Source organism: Pavona decussata, unplaced genomic scaffold (assembly GCF_977016875.1).
Source record: "Pavona decussata unplaced genomic scaffold, jaPavDecu1.1 SCAFFOLD_469, whole genome shotgun sequence".
NCBI classification, from domain to species: domain Eukaryota; kingdom Metazoa; phylum Cnidaria; class Anthozoa; order Scleractinia; family Agariciidae; genus Pavona; species Pavona decussata.
In genome coordinates, this window is record NW_028145807.1 from 7,941 (window position 1) to 31,571 (window position 23,631).

Sequence of the window (23,631 nt, forward strand, 5' to 3'; positions counted from 1 at the left end):
GAAATTCAAAACTATGTTAATTCTGCTTATTAGTAATAATCCTAGCCTCTAAATAAACTTTAAGTAAAGGAGAATGCAGAAAAATACTCTTTGATGTTTGGTAGAATTATTTATGAGCTTTGGAACTTGTGGGTGTTTACGCATGAGAGCCGTGCGGTGCGAATGAAAAAACACGGCCATGAAATAAATTTTTCAAAACTAAACTTCTCGTCGAATATTGGTGGTATCGAAAGCGGTTGAAGTGTCTATGTAAAGCTAGTTAAGAGTTCTAAACGTTGGCATAACTGATCACGAACGGGTGATTAGACAAATGCGACGCTTCTTTAAGCTTACTTTTCCGGTCGGCTTGCTCTAACTTGCTATCTGTCGCTTTTTTCACGTTAAAAATTTGCTTAATCGTCTCCGCTTTTCGGTTTTTTTTTTCTCTCTCTTTCTCTTCTTTCCACTTTTGTTAACATATCTAACGAATACATATAAATTGACTTTGCATTTTGTGATCTTTAGCATTTCTGTTGTAAACACATCTCGCTATGCAACTACCCGCCAAACAACCCCGAGTCATTAGCATTGTGGGATTGCGTACGGGCGGACGGACAGTGTAGGGATGGATAAAAGTGACGTCATAACCTCCGCTATAAAGGTTATTTTGCAGCTGGAGGTGCGAATTATCTGAAGGATGTCGCAGTTCAGACCAACATTGTAAGTGTCTTTTTTTTTTATTTCAGATTTGAGTTCTAGGCGCCGTTAATAATTCGTTTCAGTATTTTAACTAGAAATTGCTTTTACTACAGAAACCATCTTTATCCTCAAGATGAGACGGCGCCATTATTTGTATAACGGATAGCTCCTTAACTCTCCTCGCGAGATCGACACAAGCTAACCGATCTTTTTTCCTCCATGAACTAATCCTAATCAGGCCGTGAAAAACTACAGCGCCTTTGTCTCACCAATTCAGTTATCGGCAACAGTCAATTTTACTAGTGTGACCTTTCCAGAATTTTTCACCTTGGTAAAATGAAACTCGAGATGAATTTACCTCGGAAATTCCTTGGTGACTTTACCCTAGTTAAATCGGCTTTAAATTTTGTTGTTTTAGTTGTTGTTTTGTTGATCTTTGGGTGATTTTGTCTGTCAGTAATCTTATCATTTTTTCATTTATTTATTTATTTATTTATTTATTTATTTATTTATTTATTTATTAAGACATCGTAAATGGCAAATCGAAGTATCCAGCTCTTAGAAGACAAACATCTGTGACAAACGCTAAGTTAAACTTGAATCTATTTTGTTTTCAAGATCAATGAAAACTTACCCACAATGGGTCTGATTCATCAAATTCATCTGCTTTCTTTATTCGAAAACGAGGGCATACCATCAAGAGAAAAGAAATAATGTTGAATGGTACTGGTACAGGATGATAATTAAGATACGTCTGGATTGTAACAGCTCTTTTTAATGACCACTCCTTTCGAGAATTATCCTGAGGAGAAATTTGTTTTGCAAATGTTTAGTAAATAAACCCTATTCAGGCATTGAGTATTCATGGTTGAGCACTCATGGCTGCTTGTCTTTTCCTACAATTTATCTGAAAATTTGTGTTCAAGTAACACAATGTTTCCATGGGAACAAGACTATCACAGCTATTTTATTAGCCTTTTTGTGAAAGTTGTTAAATGTATGATCGTTACTTTTTTTAAATTTTTTATACACTTAAACATTCCGTTACTGGTGCTGATTATAACAAATTCGAACGGTTTTGGCAAATCGCTCAATCCAAAATGGCAGATCCACATGACAGGACGCAGGCGGGCTCGACTGTAAGTTCCGCAAAGGAATGCTAGTAGAATCTACTAGCATTCCTAACATTCCTCAAATTAAGACTCACCCGGTTTCTTTTCTTTTGGGACTTGCAAGGTGTCGTAATCTGTTTTTATGTCATGGAGAATGTAATTAAATCGAAAACAGACCAGGCAGGGTATAGGAATATGATCTGGACTACATGTCACATCAAGAAGTGCCAAGAAATAAAAACGTGATGTGAAATTAGAGTAAATGCAAATGTACAATGTAATTGCGCTACTCGAAATGGCGGACGCGGCCGACTAAAATAGCTCGCAAAGGCGGGCCATTTACTGGCGCAGAGATACTCATGAAGAAAGGTTAAGGCAGAAGAGAGGAAGGAAAAAGAGAAGACGTGAGAGGGAAAGAGAGGCAAGAAATGCTGTAACGGGATCCTGCAAATGATTTGATAGTGTAAATATACGGTTTCGATTACGAAACAATCACGCGCATATTCCATAACACGACACAGGCGTTCTCTATTGTGAGTAACGTGGTGCAGAATTTACTAGCATTCCTAGATTATTCTGTTTTGAGATCACAAAATTGTATGCCGAAAGAATATGATCTAAATTTAATCATCGAGCAAATGATACGTTTTCTGAAATGAAGTGCAACATTTTCCCGGGGTATATTCAAGAGGGCAGACATAAATCAATCGCGCTATTAAATCACTTTGACACACGGTTAGAAGAAACATAAAAAAAGACATCGTGAGCTTGGGAGTGAAATCCTGAAAAAAGTGATCGCACGAGTGTTATTGTCAACACAGTACAATGACAAATGCATTAATTATGGTGAAACTTGAAGAATATACATATGCATGGCACTACCATGTCAAACAGTTGCTCTCTATTGGTTTAAATTTACTTTAAAGTATTATTATATTTGTAATAAAAAAGTTGAGCCGGGTAAGGGAGTCTTATGTCGACAAAATTATCAGATCCCATGGCATTTGGCGAGCGGTCCTGTTAATGTTGTGACTAGTTGTCTCTCTTCACTTATAATCTGCGATACCAGATACACTAATTGTCTCGTGATTTTTCGAAGAGGCTAAAAGAACCCGAAAATTGAGTACGATATTTGCACCGGAAAAAAAGTTAACTTTTAGACGAAAGCAAAATGCACACGCACTTTTCCATAGAAGAAACACCAGACTGGCCCGGCAGAACAAGGGTTATTTTTCGTGTGTGTTTCGCGGGCGAGCGCAAAACGCGAGGAAAGCGCGCACTTCAAGTCACGCGCGACAGGACTTGTGAGACCTGTATATGTATATGCATACCTCTGTCTTGTTCCATCATATTAACGATGCTATAGTAAACTGTACAAGGAGAAACAACCTTCAGTCTTGTGGAAATAAATTACTTCATTATATTTTAGAGTGTGTATGTAAGGGGGGAAGGGGGGGGGGGGGTATCCACCATTCTGATCGATATCAATTGACCGATGCCTGGCTACACTGGTGACTGCATTGTCACATCATACCATGTTTCTGTATTAGCGTTTTTTTACGTTACATCAGACCGTATCAGGTGGGACACCCGCCGTTCTGATGGATAAAAAATTAAAGGCGGAATTGCTGTATTAGCGTTTTTTACGTTACATCAGACCGTATCAGGTGGGACACCCGCCGTTCTGATGGATAAAAAATTAAAGGCTGAATTGCTGTATTAGCGTTTTTTACGTTACATCAGACCGTTTAAGGTGGGACACCCGCCGTTCTGATGGATAAAAAATTAAAGGCTGAATTGCTGTATTAGCGTTTTTTACGTTACATCAGACCGTTTAAGGTGGGACACCCGCCGTTCTGATGGATAAAAAATTAAAGGCTGAATTGCTGTATTAGCGTTTTTTACGTTACATCAGAGCGTATCAGGTGGGACACCCGCTGTTCTGATGGATAAAAAATTAAAGGCTGAGTTGGTGTATTAGCGTTATTTGTTTTGTTACACGAGACCATGACACCGATATCAACCACGACATTGGCTGTGCATTATTTTTACGAGTTTGCTTCATAATCACTGCCTTCATTACTTCACCAGCTATATAGTTGCGTGTTTTTTATTGCTTTTTTGTAAAATACTGACCTCACTGATAAAAGTGTTCTATATAGTCCCCTCATTATGGTTTTGTCTGGTGTGAAAATACATCTACAATTTGGACATTTCGAGCACAAAGTGAATTTGTCGTGCCCCCTGCTCTGAAAGTGAGTATGGATTGTTCCATTTCATTGTAAGTTCAGGAGTATAAATTTTAAGGGCCGCTCTGCTACACTATGAATGTTATGGCGCCTACCCCCGGAACAATAACCCGGATGATGCACAATGCAAGATCATGTTGGTCGTGTTTATGTTAAGCGTGAAAATTCAAAATTGTGGTTGTCTAGGCAAATGCTCTTCTGTGATAACTTACGTCTTCTTGACTAAGCGAGACTTACCTTAGTTCTGTCCCTTGTATTTCCTTTGTTTCAATGCCTACCATTTCGCATAATTAACACGCGCCAATTCCAAAGCAGAAGAATACGTCTCTCAGGTTTTGTCTTCGCATCTGTCCGGCTTCGCTTTCATTAGCGGCTCTTAGCAATCGCTTCCTTTTATTTCTTGCTTTGCACATCTTCCTTTTTTTTTCTCTAATGAACTTCCACGCGACTTTCGTGGCATAATCGATCACAATTTCGGAAGGGCGCGCTTCCTTCTCGTTCCCGCTAAACAGTGCCGTAATATAATTACGCGAGATGCTTGTATATGTGCCCGCGTTTCCACACAGTGATAGTTATTATCCAAATTTGAAAAGCCAGCGGCTTATCGCAAAACAATAGAAACATTAGCTGGGAATGTTGTGTTCCAGAAGTGAATGAACAACTAGTAGATCTAAAGGCCCGGTCAAAAAGGATGGCGATTAGTTTCCGAGCTTTGTGCACAGGACGCATCGTACGAAATTCAGGCTAATATTTTTTTTACCATACAATTGCAGCGAAATTCGCGCAAATCGATCTTGTTGATTCATTACAAAACAAAGTACGTGGCCAAGCAAAGCGTCATACAATCTTGGTATTTTGCCGACGCGTCCCTTTTATATAAGTAAAGGTATATATATATATTTTTTGATCGGTATGATCAACAATTGCTTGGTACGTCTCATTAGACGGTACGTACATAAGCACTGGCAGACCACAGTCTTATTTAATTCGAATTTATCCTCGCCATCTTCCTATATGAGGAGTAATGCGGTAATTTTGTATCGAGTTACGATGTTCAAAAACACTGTCCAGATCGCAAAGAAAGAAGTGAGAATAACATGAGCCGTTCATTCTCTGTCATATTGAATGAGCTTACAGACGCCTCAAGGAACCACAAAGATTAAATCTCTGCGTGACGTCGTACTTACAGTAGACTTCCACTGCGTCCTCTCATGTGAAGAATCGATTACGTAATTATTGCGTTATATGACATCATAGTCCCATTTTATGGACGCCAAAAGGGACAATTTTTGCTCAAAAGTTCCAAACGTAATCCAGAGTGCGATAATCCGTCAGTACCGGACCACATAAGTTGGCTAAGCCAGCTGAGATTTATGGCAATTTCATTTGCCCCGGGCTGAATTCATCACCCAGTTGCAACAAAAGAAGAAGGAAAACAAAACCAAAAAACCAAAAACAGTCATCCAACCGCCAGAAAATATGAATAAACAAACAAACAAACAAATCTCCTTGCTACTGGACGTCGGGGTTTTCAGTACTTCGAAACAACCTTCTTGGTTTGTTAGCAGCTGAAGAAAGTGCAGGGTCGTGGTTCTATTTAAGGAATACTACTTAACCACTTATTACATACCTGCACTCGTTGAAAGGTGTTGGAGAGTAACGCAATCAACATGTTAACAAGAAGAATGAGAGCCATGACTAGATAGGCAGCAAATAAACAACGAGCGAGAGCTTCTGAAAACGAATCAGTTGATTTGAAGAAATCCAATCCATCAGACAATTCCAACAAAGACAAACCAAGCTGAGAAGTTATCGTCCACCAACTGAAAAAGTGCAAAGGAAAAATAACTTTAAAATGCTGAGGGTATTACGCCACTTGGAAAATTCCAAAGAAAAAACCTTTTAACTGTCTTCACTTAAGACACATCTCATGCAACGTTTCTTCTCTTTTGACTATAGTACCGACTTCTAAAAGGTTTCTTTTTTAGGAGGGGGGTGTCATGTTTTCTGATCTCTGGGGTATAATGGAGATACTATATTATTCTCGTCTCACTCTTTTTACTACCGCCACACTTAATTCAAACGAATGTGTTTTATCATCAATAGACTTATTTATCAATCAATGATGCAGTCAGCCAACCAGTTAACTGACCAAAGAAATTAAAAAAACTTTTATTTATTTAATCAATGTAGTCAATTAATTAATAAATTAAAATCTTTATCGATCAATTTCTTAATTTATCTATCTGTTTCACCTCTTTACCTGACTACCTAGCTATCCCTCTCCCTATCTAAGTAGCTAGGTATTTTTTCTTGCACACTTACGAGTATTTTTTGGTGTCCTCTTTAAGGATCGAAGTCTCAACCATAAATATTTTAGTTATCGTGCTTGAAAATGCCAGTGTAATAACAAGAAAATGCATCACTACAACGACTGCATCTCTGATGATATGAAATAAGGCAATTTGTATGGTTTCAACTCCTTCAAATGATTCTAGAATAGAGCCAAAGGCTCTCAAAGTGAGGAACATTGTGTTGAAGCCGTATAGATACCCAGCAATCTCCAGGGCCCGGTTGATAGAAGCTGATTCTGATGCAGTCCAAGTGACTATTCGTGAGGGGAATATCGCACAGAAAAATATGAAGAGGATGACGAGATCAAATATGTTCCAACGATCTCTGTAGAGGAAAAAACAATTGTAAATGTAATCATGTAAGCAACATTCTTGAAGGCGTTTCCTAGGGCGCTTCTACTTAGCAATTGATAGTTTTGGCGATCACAGGAAGGTTTTTCCGAAAAACGTACATGTTTTCATATCGTGCTTGTGTGTTTTTCTTTCCATTTTTATTACTTTTGGGTCAATTTAGGTGGTTTTCTGAGATCAGTTCTCAGGAAATCCAACATGGTGGATCCAAGGCAGCCGCCAGTTTAAAATCGAGACGTAATCATCTCCCGGCCGTTGCGCACCTCATTTAGGAAACATTTGTGGAGGCACTATATTTCTTGCAAGTCTCAATGTCATAGCTTTCAAATTCGTGAAGTTGTGGACGAAGATGGGAAAGGAGGGGAAGGAGTGGGGGGAGGGGAGGGGGGAGGTATGAATACCTCTTATCCTCAGAGAAGATAAACTCGGTTAAGAAAAGATTTAAAAGGGTAGACTCTTAACTACTGATCTGGCGTTCTGCTAAGGGATTTTTATAGGGAACCAGCGTTTACAAATAGAACGGAAACGCGATACACTAAAAGTGTACTAATAGGCGTGCTTACGACGTCTTGGTAACCTCTATTTCATGCCCATAATGTTCATTGATGCTCGCGGTTACAACAACGTTTTTCATGAAGTGGTATTTTTAAGCCACTTCCGATGACCGTGCATGTAAACTTAGAAAAAAAAAACAATTTTCAGTTCATATAGATTACGAAGTTTATTTATAATCACACAAGCTAACAAACGTAAAAAGTACCTCGCACGTTAGCTAGTAAGTAAAGCTCAGTACTTATAAAATCCACACAATTCAACACTTTGCAGATTTATATGTTGGAAGCTTATTATCATTATTCATATTTATAATTTCAAATTTAAAAGTTTTGTATTTATGTCCATAACGGACAGACCGTATGTTACTTGTCGGCCCAAAATGTATCTGAGGTGGGCAGGTGTTGCCCAAAATCGCCTTGGAAGAAAACAACTAAACAAATGCTCAAAAAGCCCAAGGGAATCAACGCATGTGTCAACGCGAACAGTTATAACAACGACATTATAACTTACAGTAATTCTGAAGGTTGCATTAAAACTCAAACAGATATTTATTAGCGTTCCAGTTGACGAACATAGCTATAAGGTTATTTACCTGAAATAATTCCTAAGTGCTTTAAGCCTTAGTTTCCTGTCTCCAGAACGAGCCATGTCTGCAATCTGCTTAATTTCCACCAAAAGTCGGCCAAAGAGAAACACCAATATAGTCCACTCTAACCCACTGAAAGGAAGTTGAGAAGGTTCGAGGCAGATTGCAAAATGTAGTCCTAAGAGGGCCAGGTAGCTCAGCGTATCCCGAATAAAGATGAAATAGGGAATTTGAAAATAATGCTTGTAATTGTCCTTCAAACCTGTGGAGCAATCCCATAAAATATAGAGTTTGATTCGTTGAAATAGGGCATTTGTGTATGACACGTTAAACCAAAAGATCCTTTTAGCTTTTAAACTGTCGAATAATGCAATTTTTGTTGATCCTAATTAACATAAATTGACGTTTTGCCAACACGTAACAAAAAACTGGGGCGAGCGAAGTGCGTGAATAACGCGCCCATGCGTCATAGTTGTGTTGTGTATTTGATTGTGTAGTGTAGGCAAAAATAGTTTAAATTGGCTCAAATAAACTTCGCAATAATTTCTCGAAATTACAGCAAAATTTGTAGACATTTTTGCACGCCCTTCTTGCCTAACTTTCATTACGCGAATCGCTTTATTCAATGCACTTGTATCGTGTATTTCGATCACTATCGAGATGCTATATGATGGGACCGAGGCTTGGCAGTTAACAGTTCTCCGTGTCCTTCTGCCAGCAATGCACTTGGTGTTTCTTATCATTAGGAACTGACCACACTCAACAGGCAACTTCAACGAAAGACGGGTGAAAATTCAAAAGCTGGCGGTAAAAAAAACCCCGGTGGTTGCTAGGCGATAAAATAGAATTGTACATGGCATAATACAAACCATTGCGTTACGTTATTCCAGAGGTTTTGGAGCACACCTATTTCTGTGGGGGCATCAACTCGCCAACTGATTTCGTTTGTTTAGGCTACAAAGACATAGGTTGCATTTCTTGTTGATGTTATTTCAGTGTTGACATTTTTTGAGTACTTTTTCAATTGATCCGAAAGGTTTTTTTTTTTTGCGTCCTTAAGGATCCACATATGTTTGGATAGCTCCTTCTGTTGGTGTTTCGAAAGTGTTTGTTGTGGTTTCGCCATCGTTCTTTGAATTTTGTTGCAAGACCCACGCACGATTCTGTCGTTTTTTTCTGTTGTTACCGTCGCTTGGTAAACCACGTTTTCCTGGAGACATTTTCCTTCAAGTGGGCATTCGGTTTTCTTCCTGCAGTTGTAGCTATCTGGTTGTTGAATTGGGGTCGTTGCTACATTTGAGAGTATCTGTTTGTTGTGCGATGTGACGCGTTGATAGTTGGCATGAATGAGTAGCTACGTTTGAGTGTGTGTATGTTGAATATCTTGTTTAATTAATGGATTGTTCTTGGGGAAGCATTTGTCGACGATGCATAAAAAAATCTTTACAATGTTGGTTTCCACATTTCAGTTCCTTGAATCCATGTGATGTTCCTTTTCCAGTTCTTTTTGTTTATCGTTGTTTGCTTTGTCGTGACCTGCTCCTTCAATTGGACCTTCAAGATCTGGCGCAATGAGCTTATCCTTCTCTCCCATGCTCCTCCCATATGACTTGCTTCTGGAGGATTAAAGATCCACTGAATTCCTCCTTTAGCGCAGAATCCATCGATCCTTTGCTGATTCCATTCTTCAATCGCTTGTTTCAACTCCTTGTCCGCTTTAGTGAAGTTTGTTTCATAGTCGCTCCTAATTTCCTCCGTGCATCCTCTCAGGCAAATGGATCTTCTCAATGGGTTAATCATGGAATCTGTATTCAAGTTGTTTGCAACCTCTATTTCTATGGCGCGGACTATCGAACACGTGAAAATGCATCCATGTCTCCAATTCGAAGAATTCGAAAACTGTTACACAATTCGCAGGGCCACATGTGCCTTATATTCGAAAACGAAAACAACCTTTTTTTCTTACAGATATTTCTGATAATTACACAAATGTTCCAGTCATCACGTCGGGTAAACATTTAATTAGGCAATATAGGCAGGTTTTCTACGAACAAAAATTACACCTTTAACGGGCAAATTTACCATTATACACGAAATACGACAGAACTTACCGACTGTTTCGAATTCAAAGTGTCCATAACTCAAATTTATATTTGAATACAACATTATGCTACTGCAAACATGGCGACTAGTTCTCCTTCGACAGAAGCACATGGCAGATGTCCCTACTGTTGACGTGAAAATATAGGCACGTGATGGAGCTACAACTGTATTTTATCGCCCACCAAGCGCTAGTTTTATATCACCGGCTTTTGAATTTTTATCGTTGAAGTTGCCTGATGAGTGTGGTATTAGTTCTTGACCATACGAAACAGACCTATAGCAATAAAACGATAAATCACTCCTGAAGCCTTTGCACACTCTTGGCAATGTTCTTCCAATGCCGATTTACGTAATTGCAACAATCATCAGTAAGAGGACAGATGCATAAGAGACTTACGTCGATATATTAGAACTGTATTGGAAACCAACCTGACCACACTGAGTCTGAAGCTGTTTTCTAACCTGTTTCTCCGCGGCCTGAACCTGTTTCGTTAATAAAAATCAAGTCAAAGAAAAGGCAAATAAAACTAAATGTCTCAACTTTAGTATCTGTTTTTGCTATCAATTAAACAGATCTTGTCTCTCAATAGAGCTGCGTTTATCGCTTTGAAGATGAATTGCCTTGCGTAACACAGCAACTTTAGACCTAAGAATCAGAGGGAAAGTCAACGTCTTATTACTGACCATGTTGTAATTTTGTTACACATATTGCTTTTAAAGATAGGTTACCGTGTAGCACGAAGATTTTGCGGGAGTTTTAATTTGCGGACTGGTGATTTTTTTGTGGTTTGCGGGAACAAATGTTTGCGGTTCGAGATTACTGCAATCTCTGATGGGAACTAATTTTTCAATGCTCTGTTCAAGCAGCGGAACATTTAAGTGGAAGAAACATTATTTTCACCCAAATTACTTAACGGCCGGATTGCGTTCGGTATATCAGATTAAGCCAAAATTCGGCCGTTATCCCAAATGACTTAACGATTGGAGACCGTTTCAACTTTTACTGTAAGGTGTATTGAGTCACAGTTCACTCTACGTACATATCACTTTAATACCTTGCTGCGCAAACGGACTGCACAACAACAGGCGGCGTGCGTCACGAAATTCGACCAATCGGAATGCATTATTTGATCAGTAGTCTTCCACCCAAGAACATCAGTCTGGAGATTTCAGCCTGTCGAAAATTTAGTCATAAACGAAATCTGTGACATTTTTCCCGGTTAAAAGTCGTTTCAAAGTTAGGGGAACAAATTGGCTTGATGCTGGTTAGGTTACTTTTTAAGCTGAAGCATTTGTTTGCGTTTGTAGCCATTTTAAAGGTGACGACCTCGCGCCTGCCGCCATGTTGTTTTGGTCGTTGATTTACTGCATTTCTTGAGACTAAAGCTTCTTACTCTTGCTGGGCTTGGCCAATACTTTTGCATGTTAAGCTAGCTTATCCTTTCTACTTTAGAATTTTTGGGGTCTTCCCCTTATGGTTTTTCCGTTGGAAGCCGTTGAACTAATAAAGAGTCTATGAAGAGATCGCGCAAACAAAGTAGCTCAACTCCCGGGATACCAACCGGAAAAAGCCAACGGGTGAATGCTTTTTCCCTCCAACAAATCCAGGAAGGAAATGTAGATCTCTTTCACCCTGAGATAAAAAAAGCAAGTTAAAAATGAGCGAAAGCAATGAAAAATACACTGCAAGCATGTCGTCCTCTTTCCTTAGATCACGCGCGCACGGTGACAGTAAAATTATGCAAATTACAAAAATGTGACTCGCGGCTCGCGGCCTCACCGCTCGCTAAATCCATCGCGTGCCGCAGAACTTAGGACAAAGAAACCGCTCGACCGCTCACGGTCTAACTATACAGCTGTTTCGACAAAGGTTGTCCAAAAAAGCGTGAAAGCGTTCGCGACAATGCCGAAAGGTAGTCTGGGAAATACCCAATCGGGCAATATGGATTCTGAGCTTGTATTGAAATTTATTGGGTATTTCCTAGACTACCATTCGGCGTTGTCGCGTACGTTCTTAGCTTTTTTTGGACAACCTTTGTCGAAACAGCTGTATGTAAAAAAAGCGTCTATATATAAGCAGACGTGATGGCACAAAATACTAGCATAAAAATAAAGATAAAAATTTCTCGCCTTTGATTGTCTCCGAACCGGGAATAACTCAACAAAATCGCCTTGTGTATCCAACAAGAAGCATCTGCGGCTGCCAGTAGACTGTTAAAATTTGCCAAATTGCTGTCTTCAGTGACAGTTTTTGGAAAAGGAAGCAAAGCTTGAATGTCCAGTTTCAGTGCGACTGTAAGTCGACCTAAGTCTTACGTTCAGGAGATGTTTACTCGATCGTGGCCAGAGGCAAATGAGCCATTTCGATATTTTTTACCCAGCACCCTTTCTGGGTCGTGACGCACACCGCCTGGTACAACAACAAAAAGCCTACCCCTACCATTCACAACAAAACACTGTTTCAATACGGTTTGCCACGACCGGTATTAACGTGTATTATTTTACAAGGAAGCAGTATGAATGTTTGAATTATCGTATTTGAAACCTTTCTAGTTATACGGAGGGGCTTTTGAGTTAAAAATGTAGTATGCAAGTTTGAGACCTAACTGGGAGCGGCCTGCTAAATTGTTAAACTATTGTAACGCAATGAGACAGACTCAGTCGATGATAATAACACTCTTGTTCAGTTGAAGTTTCAAGAATTGAAATAACTTCTGTGTAGGCCGCCGCAGAAGCGCCACTGGAACATGGTTGGTCTGCTGCCCGATTCGAGTCTGTGCGTTCCTCCAGATGACCCATTCGAGCTAATCTAACATACTAAATTGCTTTACTCTTGACAGCTCTAGATCTTTTCTCGAATGGAAAATCATGTTAATGTTTTTGTTGTCCAATGTATATCGCCCCAGTGGCACAAGTCTATTAAAAGCGGAGTTTTTAATTTGACTGAGGGAATTTAATTTTTGCGGCGTTATATTTTGCGGGTGTCTTTTTCTGCGGGAACTAATTTTTGCGGATCGAGGTCAATCCACAAAATGTGCGAAACTTAGAACCCACAAAATTTTCATGCTATAAGGTATGTGTAACGGTTATGTTGTCAAAAAAATCACTTACGTGGGGAAATAGACCCCAGGTGAGTTGTTATCCATCCTGTTCGGAAAAAGAAGAAAGAAGTCAATGCAAAATAAGCATGATTAAAGGTATGTCAACCCCTTTGACACCACTGGATTTAAGAGATCGATTGCAGGATTAAGATTTATCGCTTTTGCATCACATATATAAGATTTTAGAGTTATATTGATTCTGCTTCCCAGATTACTTTTAATGGAAGGCTTGACGTTACGCATGCAATGACAGATAATAAACGTAATAAATGTGACAAATACGCAAAAAAATAATTAAAGACTAGCACTTTATGTGGCACACCATACTGTCCATGCGTGTTAAAAGCGCTGCCATGATCTGCTGATAGTCAAGCCGAAAAACAACTGGATACAAAATCACAATTTATTGACTTATTTATTTATTTGTTTCCTTTTTATTCTCGTGTTTGCCACTTTTTCGCTTGGTCTTCCAACCCAATTGGGTTTCTTGTCTACATTTAATTATGTCTGGTTCACCAGGAATTGGAGGATTTTATAATGACAGAGCCCTGTGTTTAACGTCCCCTGTTCAAACCAGATGACCACAAAGGTCATTTCTTCCTTTAGTATCTCTTGTAGATCTAACCGGAAATGAGTTTTTGAGTTGCCCTAACGCAACGTCGTGTTTCTTGCGGCACAAGAACCATATTCGGAAAACACACTGAACAAGGGGTCAAATTGAAAATGAATAGAAAACAAAAACTACAGAATTTATAATAAAGAAATCGTAATCCCAATCGGCCATAGTTTCTGAGACAAGGTCTTTTACAGATTAAAATGACAATAATTTAATGACAATAACTCAGGGGAAAAAAGGTCAACAAAATGGAGTTTTAAGGGCCGTTTACAAGACAGGTAAATGGTACGGACCCGTTGAAAAGAAGTACGGTACCCTTAAATTTTTGTAAAGATATATCTGTGCTGTTTTGGGTCCATAGAAGCCTTTAGACCCAAAACAGCACAGGTATTTATCACTCCGGCCGTGCGGCGCCGAGTTAAGTTCTCGGTCGCGTTCTTTTTTATTATTATTATGTTTTTGTGTGTGTGTCACGATTGCCCAAGATAATGGATAAGACTTTGTATATGACCAAATGACGTGTCACAAGCAAGATGGCGGATGCAAGACAAATGACTAAAAATAAGACTTAAGCATTCAAAAAAGAAGTATCTCGGGAATTCTTGATGACTACTTTAAATCGTTTCTGTCCAAACCTGTAAATATCCGGACTTGAACACTGATGACGGGAAAACGCTTGCAAAATTTCGGGTTTTAATACAATGCCAGTGCAGATCACCACAACATTTGAAAGAAAGCGTAGAACACTTGAATGTGGCCTTCATACCGGAAATTAGCGTCATCATGACCCGGGGTCGCACCGATACATATCTGACACACGGTTAGTATTGAAAAATAATCAATGTACAAATGGTTTCTGTCCCCAAATCAAAGGTGAAACCGTATAGATCAAAGCACGGGAATTAAAGCATCGGTATGAAGCATAAGGTATTCTACTTAACAAATGTCGTTTTCCCATGTACTTGATTCTGACTGCAAGTAATGCAATTCTATCTGGTGGTTACTTATTGCCTCAATATCTCTGTATCTATCGACTGAGGGGAGTTAGCAGTAGTGAGATGCTTATTGGTTCTAGACCATTTTTCAAAACTATACCACTTTTGCCCCCCAATTCACCCATATTTATCGCGTAAATCCACCCAATTCATCAATTTTCAATTTTCATAAACACCACATTATTTAGCCCCAATTCACCTATCATCAATGCCTTTTTCAAGCCCTTTAATACAATATTTGATTTTCAAGACCACTGGCTTGATATACTTTGATACAACCGATTTTACAACTTATTGTATATATCTTTGTGTTGCTTTTTTGGTTCAGTCATTGGTGTTTAGCCTCTTGTTACACCTTGAATCATAGATGATTTTGAAAATGAACTAGGCTTAAAGACAAAACCCGTATATATAAAAATAATGGAGAGAAGAAAAAATGAATGAAAAAAAAAATACATTTTTGAAAACCCAGTCAATAACATTGTCTTGACTGGGTTTATGCCCACAACAAAAGAAACACAAAATAGAAGTAAGATTGCTGCTTCCACGATGCAAATTCCAATCAAGGTTGATTCTGTTGGTAATCAATCTTCTCTGCCAAAACCAACTGCAAAGACTGTTACTCATAATGATAAAACATATTATGTGCATCACATACATGATAATTATGGAGCTTCGAAAGATGGTTCTATTATTAATTTGGAAACGAAAGAAACAGATATTGGAACTCTTCACAAATTTGGTCGTTATTATTTTCAAGCTGCAAAAAAATTTAAACCGGGTGAAAAAAGATATTACCAAAAAAGAAAATTTTTTTATAATTATAGATTTGTTTATGAAGCTATTTCACAACAATCACTTTCAAGTGATGACATTATTAGGCACATTGATGGTAATATTTTGAATAACTCATTTGATAATCTTAAATTAGGAAAACGATCTGAATTTTCTGACAAAGAGACGGAATGGAATAGAAAACAATTCACTTGTCCAAATTGTCAAAACCAAATGAGAAATGGAAGTAAATCAAAACATTTGAAATCATGTATTCCAAAAACGATGGATGCATTGGATGAATGCGATTCAGATAATTTAACAGAAGATGAAAAGCAATTAATTGACATACAGTATAATGCAATGATGAAGAAAATCAAAAATGGTGACTTTCCATACCGAACACATTTGCAAAAACATTTTCCAGAAGTCGAATTTTGGTAATTTTATTTAACGTCCCAAGTTGTCAATGACAATTTGGGTCGTATGGCCACAACAAAAGAAACACGAAATAGGGATAAGATTGGTGTCCCCTCGATGCAAATTCCAATCATGATTGATAATGTTGGTTATCAATCATCGTCGCCAATTCCAACACAAAACAAACGCACATTGAAAAATAATATAACATATAATATTATGAATAAAAATAATCTAGATAAATTAACGAAAGATCAACTTATTGATTTATTGTTGAAAAAACCACAACCAGCACCTCGATGGAGAAAAAAGGATAAAACTTCAACTCCGTTACCAAGAAGAAACAAATATATTCCAATACCATATCCAAGAAAGTCTGTCAAACAGATGGTACAAGATTATGAAAATAAGATTATTGAACCACCAGCTCCATTTGCTGATAAGCCTAAACCTTGGCCAAGAAATAATATTATTCCTCCTCCAAAACAATTTGCTGATAAGCCTGTCCCTGCTCCAAGAACGAAAAAGATTGCTCCAACACCATTACCCAGAACTGAAATAACTGAAACTGCAAGAGCATTTCAAGGATTCACCAAATCTTATCAAGTTGGAATCAAAAATGATAAAGACCCCCTGGTTCAACTTAATACAACCAGATTAGCCGTTGCACATTTTATGAAACAATTATTACTACGAATGAAAGGTTTGAAATTTATTGAAACTTTGACAATCACTTTTGAACAACAAAGAGGAAATCAAATCGTTTCCAGAACTGGATATTTCAATAGTAAACCCAAAACATTTATTAATGTTGATGATTTAACACCCTTTTTGGATGTTAATGTTGAAAAATTCATTGAAGAGATTCACAAATGGATCAGTCAAGGCTCAGCTTGGTTAGTCAAATCAATCAATGGTCATTTTATCAATATCATCCAATATGAACCACTTGCTGGCAGCCCATATATTAAACCTCCAACGGAACTACAAAATCCAAAACATGGTATTATTAATCCACAGAATAAAGACAATGAATGCTTCAGATGGTGTCATATTAGACATTTGAATCCACGAAATAACAACCCACAAAGAATCAAAAAAACTGATAAATCATTTGTTAAACAATTGAATTATGATGGCATTGAATTCCCTGTTTCCATCAAACAATATAACAAAATTGAAACCCAAAACAGTATTAACATCAATGTCTTCGGTTATGAAAACAAGTAGCCTTATCCAATTTATATTTCAAAAGAACAGTTTGATGATGTCTTGAATTTGCTGCTGATTTCTGAAAATGAAAACACACATTATTGTCTTATCAAAGATTTTGATAGATTCATGTTCCGTCACACAAAAAACGAAAATAAGAAACACTTTTGTATGCATTGTTGTTTGCAATGTTTCTCATCTGAAAGAGTGTTACTGAATCACAAAGAAATATGTCTGGAAATGAATGGAAAACAAGCTGTTAAAATGCCTGAAATTGGATTCAAAACTGATTTCAAAAACTTTAAGAAACAATTGCAAGTTCCATTTGTGATATATGCTGATTTTGAAGCTATCACTGAACCAATTCATGGTTGCCAACCATCCAACCAAAAATCATTTACTGAAGTTTATCAAAAACATACTGATTGTGGTTATGGATACAAAGTTGTTTGCTGTTATGATGATAAATATACCAAACCAATACAATATTATCGAGGACAAAAAGCTGTTTACAAATTTATGGAATCCATGCTGAATGAAGTCAAATACTGCAAAAAAATTCTGAAAACAAAGGTTAATAAACCATTGAAAATGACTCCAGATGATGAGAATGACTTCCAAACAGCAACCTCTTGCCACATCTGTGGAAATAAATACATTGAATCAGATGTAAGAGTCAGGGATCATTGTCATGTTACTGGAAAATATCGTGGTTCAGCTCATGAATCACGTAACTTGAATTTTAAATTAACAGATAAAATCCCAGTTATTTTCCATAATTTGAAAGAATATGATAGCCATTTTGTTATGCAAGAAATTGGATCAATCATTAAAAATAATACTTTCACAGACAAAAAAGGATAAACCAAAAAGCATAAAATCAATGTTATTCCTCATGATATGGAGAAATATATGGCATTCATGTTGGGCAATCATTTGGCATTCATTGAAAGTCTCTAATTCATGAATGACAGTTTGAGTAATCTAGCTAAAAACTTGCCTGAAGAAGCTTTTAAACACACAAAAAAGTGTTCAAAGATGATAAATTCAAGCTAATGAAGCAAAAAGGTGTTTATCCATATGACTATATGAATAGCTTTGAGAAATTCAATGAAACACAATTACCAAGTCAAAACGATTTTTTCAGTCAAATGAATAATGCATATTACTGATGAAGAATACAATCATGCTCAAACTGTTTGGAATACATTTGAATTGAAAACAATGGGAGAATATCATGATTTGTATCTCCAATCTGATGTATTGCTGTTGGCTGATGTATTTGAAAACTTTAGGAAAACATGCTTGCAGTATTATCAATTGGATCCTTGCCATTATTTCACATCTCCAGGGCTTAGTTGGGATGCGATGTTGAAGATGACTGATGTTAAATTGGAACTTATTACTGATATTGATATGTACTAATTCATTGAAAAAGGAATGCGTGGTGGTATCAGTTACATCGCCATTTCCATAGATATGGAAAAGAAAACAATAAATATATGCAAAATTATAATCCAAATGAAGCCAGTAAATATCTCATGTATTTGGATGCAAATAATTTATATGGATGGGCAATGAGTCAATATCTCCCAACAGGTAATTTCAAATGGTTGACTGAGAAACAAATAAACCGAATCAATTGGTTCAATCGCAATGCAGAAAGTAATAAAGGATACATTTTGGAAGTAGATTTGGAATATTCAAATGAATTGCATGAATTACACAATGATTATCCATGTGCAGCTGAACAAATCAAAGTGACACAAAATATGCTCTCAGATTATTGCCAAAAAATTGCAAACAAATTTGGAATTAAAGTGGACAATTAACCAAATTGATTCCAACTCTAGCCAATAAAAACAAATATGTTTTACATTATAGAAACTTGCAATTGTACCGTGAATTGGGATTGAAATTAACCAAAATCCATAGAGTATTGTCCTTTAATCAAAGTCCATGGCTGAAAAAATATATTGACTTTAATACTCATCAAAGAACTCAAGCCAAAAATGCATTCGAAAAAGACTTTCAAATTGATGAATAATAGTGTATTTGGGAAAACAATGGAAAATATCAGGAAAAGAGAAGATATTAGACTAGTTACAACACCAAAACAATTGACAAAATTAGCTTCAAAACCAACATTTATTGGCAGCAAAATATTTAATAAGAATCTGGTTGCAGTCCACATAATCAAAGAATCACTGACTCTCAATAGGCCGGCATATGTTGGGATGTGTATTCTGGATTTAAGCAAGACTCTCATGTATGACTTCCATTATAACTTCATCAAAAGAAAATATGGAAACAAAGCTAAGTTATTATTCACTGATACTGATAGTCTTACATATGAAATTGAAGCTGAAGATGTTTATAAAGATTTTTGGAACAACAGAAAGATGTTTGATTATCCATCCAATCATCAATTCTTTGACGCCACAAACAAAAAAGTCATTGGCAAGTTCAAAGATGAAGCTGCTGGAATCCCAATCACTGAATTTGTTGGATTGAGATCCAAAATGTACTCATACATCAAAGACAATAATAATGGTGGAAAAACAGCTAAAGGAATCAAAAAGGATGTCATCAAAAAAGAAATTCAACATTCTGATTACAAAGATGTTCTTTTCAATGAGAAACAATTACATCACCAAATGAAAACAATCAGAAGTAATAACCATGAACTTGGAAGTTATGTTATTAATAAAACATCCTTGTCATGTTTGGATGATGAACAATATTTGCATCAAAATGGCCTTGATACATTCGCTTATGGACATTACATGGTGTAAAACAAACTTGTGACAAAAAATTGCGTTAAAAACTTGTGTTAAAAACTTGTTTTTCATCTATTTTTCACATTTTTCAATATTTTCGACTATTTTTCATTATTTTTTGCCAAAAGTTTCATTGGGCGAATGTCCATTGAAAAGAACAAGAATGGTACGATGGGTGCCAGACACATACCAATTACCATCAAAGATGATTCCATGCAGGTGGATTCGTCTCTCTGTCAAACCCTGCATCGCTATAATTTCTGCATTTATTGCAACTATCACAAAGAAACATCTAATAAAACATCCAATATAACATCAAATATACCATATTGTTGTCCACAACAGAATCTTAAAGATATTTCTGTCACTTGCATCAATTGTGGACAAGTTGTCTATGAAGATTTTAAAACAGAATACATCGATTTTCATATCAATTTATATAAAATTTATAAGAAAACAGTGTATAATAGAAAATATCATTTGTCGCATACATTAGATAAAATAATTTTGCAATGCAAAGTACCCGTTAGTTGCTCGAATAGTTTCAAAATTCATAAAATATTCGTTGAAATCAACAAAATATTACCACAAATAAATGGTAAAAGAAAGAGAATAATCAGTTTGAAATATCTTTTGCATAGAATATTGCGATTGATGAAAATTGATTCATCCAATATTGATTTAACAAAATTGAAAAAAACATGAAATTATACAATATTTATTGGCATAATATCATGAGTATAATTGGTCCCAGAATCATACACATAATCAATCAAACATAAGTGAATATCTGATATTTTTTATCATATTTTTCACCCCATTTATCGACAATCGGTGAATTATCCAAAATGAAATCATCATTTTGAGTAAGCTTGTTTGTCAAATCATCTGTATCAAAATGTCCATTTCTCATTATTTCTTTTATTTCATTCAATAGATGACCATAAGTTTGAAAAGCATATTAACATTGATACAATTTTATGTAATATTTTTATGCTTCATATAAGCTTGAATTAATACAGAAACTGATGATATTGCCAATAATGAAGCTCCACTGGTTGCAATTGATGATGCAATGCCACCAGTTGCAAACACAATGGATGAAATATTACCAGCAAACTCCCATTTTTTTAATCTTTTGTATGCCTTTTTAAACATCCACATCTTTTTGTGATATGACATGTAATAAGCTTGCAATTCATCTATCTCTTCTCTTGACAATTGATTTGAAATATGATTGAAATCAATTACTAATTTCAAATTCCAAATAATTTATGGAGAATAGCTGTTAAACATCCATCTCCTGGTCCAATTAATCCAATTCCATCATTAATTAACTCTTTGTAAACATCTTCCGGTATTTCATCATCATAAAAATAATCATACAAATAAGTGAAGACCAAAATGCTTTTCATCTTGGTTTCATGTCTGACAAGCATTTCTGTTCCAAATCTTCTTTGATGATATCTTTCCAATGCACCCAATGAATTGTCAATGTATTCTTTCAATTCACGAAATTCTTTCATTATACAATTTGATTACAATATTTTTATTCCTCATTATTATCAGGTAATTGTATCCGAATATATTCAACAAAATACTCCATTGTCCAATCAGATGGATGATAGAGATGAGAGAGATGAGAGAGAGAGCTCCTAGATACTGTCATATCACCCCATTATTAACTGAACTTCATTGGCTAAATATTTAACATAGAATTTATTTCAAAATAATTTTAATCACATATAAAGCTCTCCATGGCACCGCCCCAAAATATATACGGGACTTAATCACATTGAAGCCGAACTCCAGTTATGGTTTGAGATCCAATGATAACTATACGCTCAAACCACTGGCAGTTAAAACGCTGCCCACCCTCGGGGACCGAGCCTTCGCTACTGCGGCTCCTCGATTATGGAATGGACTACCTCTAGAACTCAGGAAGGAACACAGTCTTACCATTTTTAAACGGAAACTTAAGACTCTCCTTTTTAAAAGAGCATATCTCGATTAGTCCTTTAGAATAACTTTTATACGATTTTTAATTTTTAACAGAATTAGTTAGCATGATGTTTATGATCTAATTTTTATGCCTTTACAGTTTACTTTTTAACACTATATATATTGTTTAATTAATACCATTTGTAAAGCGCATTTAAAAACTTCAGTTGAATTTGCGCTTAAGAAATTATTATTATTATTATTTATTATTATTTTTAAAATAGCAATAATAATTCTCACATTTGACAAATGATGATGACACCAAATCAGATTTGGAATGATGATATCTATCATTTCTCATGATATATGTGTTTGTGACAATTATCTCTTGCAATGTATTGATTCCTTCAATGTCATTTTTACTCAATAATTTTATCCATGTGTAATTTGTTTTTGGTATTGTACCACTTTTTCTTCCTATTCTCATTGCAACTTGATTGTTCAAATATTCATCGACACTTGACACTAACTCATTTTTGAAATTAGTTAACCAAGTATTTATTCTTTTATCAACTGCTGCCATTATTGCATCCATTTGGTCATCTTCAGATGGTTTTGATGCATCTTGTTTCAATTTATTTGCAAATAATGTTATTGCAGTATCTATTTTTTCATCCAGTTTTGGTACTATTGTTTTTTTGATTGATGAGTCCAACAACCCTTTGACATCATCATCCAATTGCAACATTGCTTGACGTATATTGGTGTTTATCAATGGTTTGATTATGTCTTCATTGTTGTTTATCATTTGTTGTACTGACATTGCATGATTGGAATTGACTCCATCTTTGATAACCAAATGTCTGTCTTCTGTATCCAAATGACCATCATTATTGATATGAATTGGTTCTTTGTATTCGTATCCATTTGGTAAATTTTCATAAGTGACTGTAAATTCAATTTTATTTCCATTTTCATCAATTATATGATTTCCATTGACGTCTTCAACGAATGACATTATATTAATTATTTAGATAACTAAAGTTGATAATTCTAGTTGATATTGACCATTGAATCCAGGCCAATGACCTGGTGAAATATAACGAGGATCACGTTTCCACATCTCAATCTTGTATATTCCATCAAATTTGGTATTCGTACTCAAATTGTTGGTTCCCTTTTTCAAGGACAATCTGAAAAAAACTTGGTCTTCCTCTTGTTGGATCTATGCGTATATAAGCATTGTTTTCAACAACATTTGATTTAATTGAGATTTTTTTAAATTTTGTTGGTCCCAATTTTAAATCATTACCCAAATTATCTTTAAAATCACCTTTTGTTATATTACCAAATATCAAAAAACGACCTTCCAACCCAAGGACCCATTGTCTATTTGCTCCATCAGAATTTTCAACTGGATTGGCCAAATTCAATATTTTTTTATTTTGGAGATTTAAATTACCATTGTCATCTTTTTCAAAATGATATCTTGCAAAATGATCAGAGTGTAAAACTTTCAATTCAAAACTTCCATTGACAGAAGTTCCTGCTCCAATATTATCCAATATTGACATAGAATCAATACTAACGAATTTCCTTGATTTGGGCATATTAAACGTATTACTTCCATTGATTATGTTTCCTATTCTGTAATATGTGTCAGTATTTGATGTTTGTCCTTGCAGTTTCCCCCTAATCAATATTTGTGCATTTGAAACTTGAATATTGCTTACCAAAACAACTGAATACAAATTGAAATAAATATTTCCTGAGACAGGAATACTGAAATTGTGAAAAACACCAC

The 23,631-nt window shown here is 36.1% G+C and overlaps 1 protein-coding gene across 1 annotated transcript; it reads right to left on the minus strand.

Annotated features, from left to right (window-relative positions):
- Positions 1-1,297: 1,297 nt before the first annotated feature.
- LOC146450271 (short transient receptor potential channel 4-like) lies at positions 1,298-22,845 on the minus strand. The gene is made up of 7 exons (XM_085100555.1): positions 22,645-22,845; positions 11,547-11,621; positions 10,418-10,445; positions 7,892-8,147; positions 6,365-6,718; positions 5,670-5,862; positions 1,298-1,480 (listed from the first exon to the last, which is right to left on the minus strand). The coding sequence occupies exons 1-7, from the start codon at positions 22,843-22,845 to the stop codon at positions 1,298-1,300; spliced, it is 1,290 nt and encodes a 429-aa protein (XP_084956681.1).
- Between the last annotated feature and the right edge of the window lie 786 nt (positions 22,846-23,631).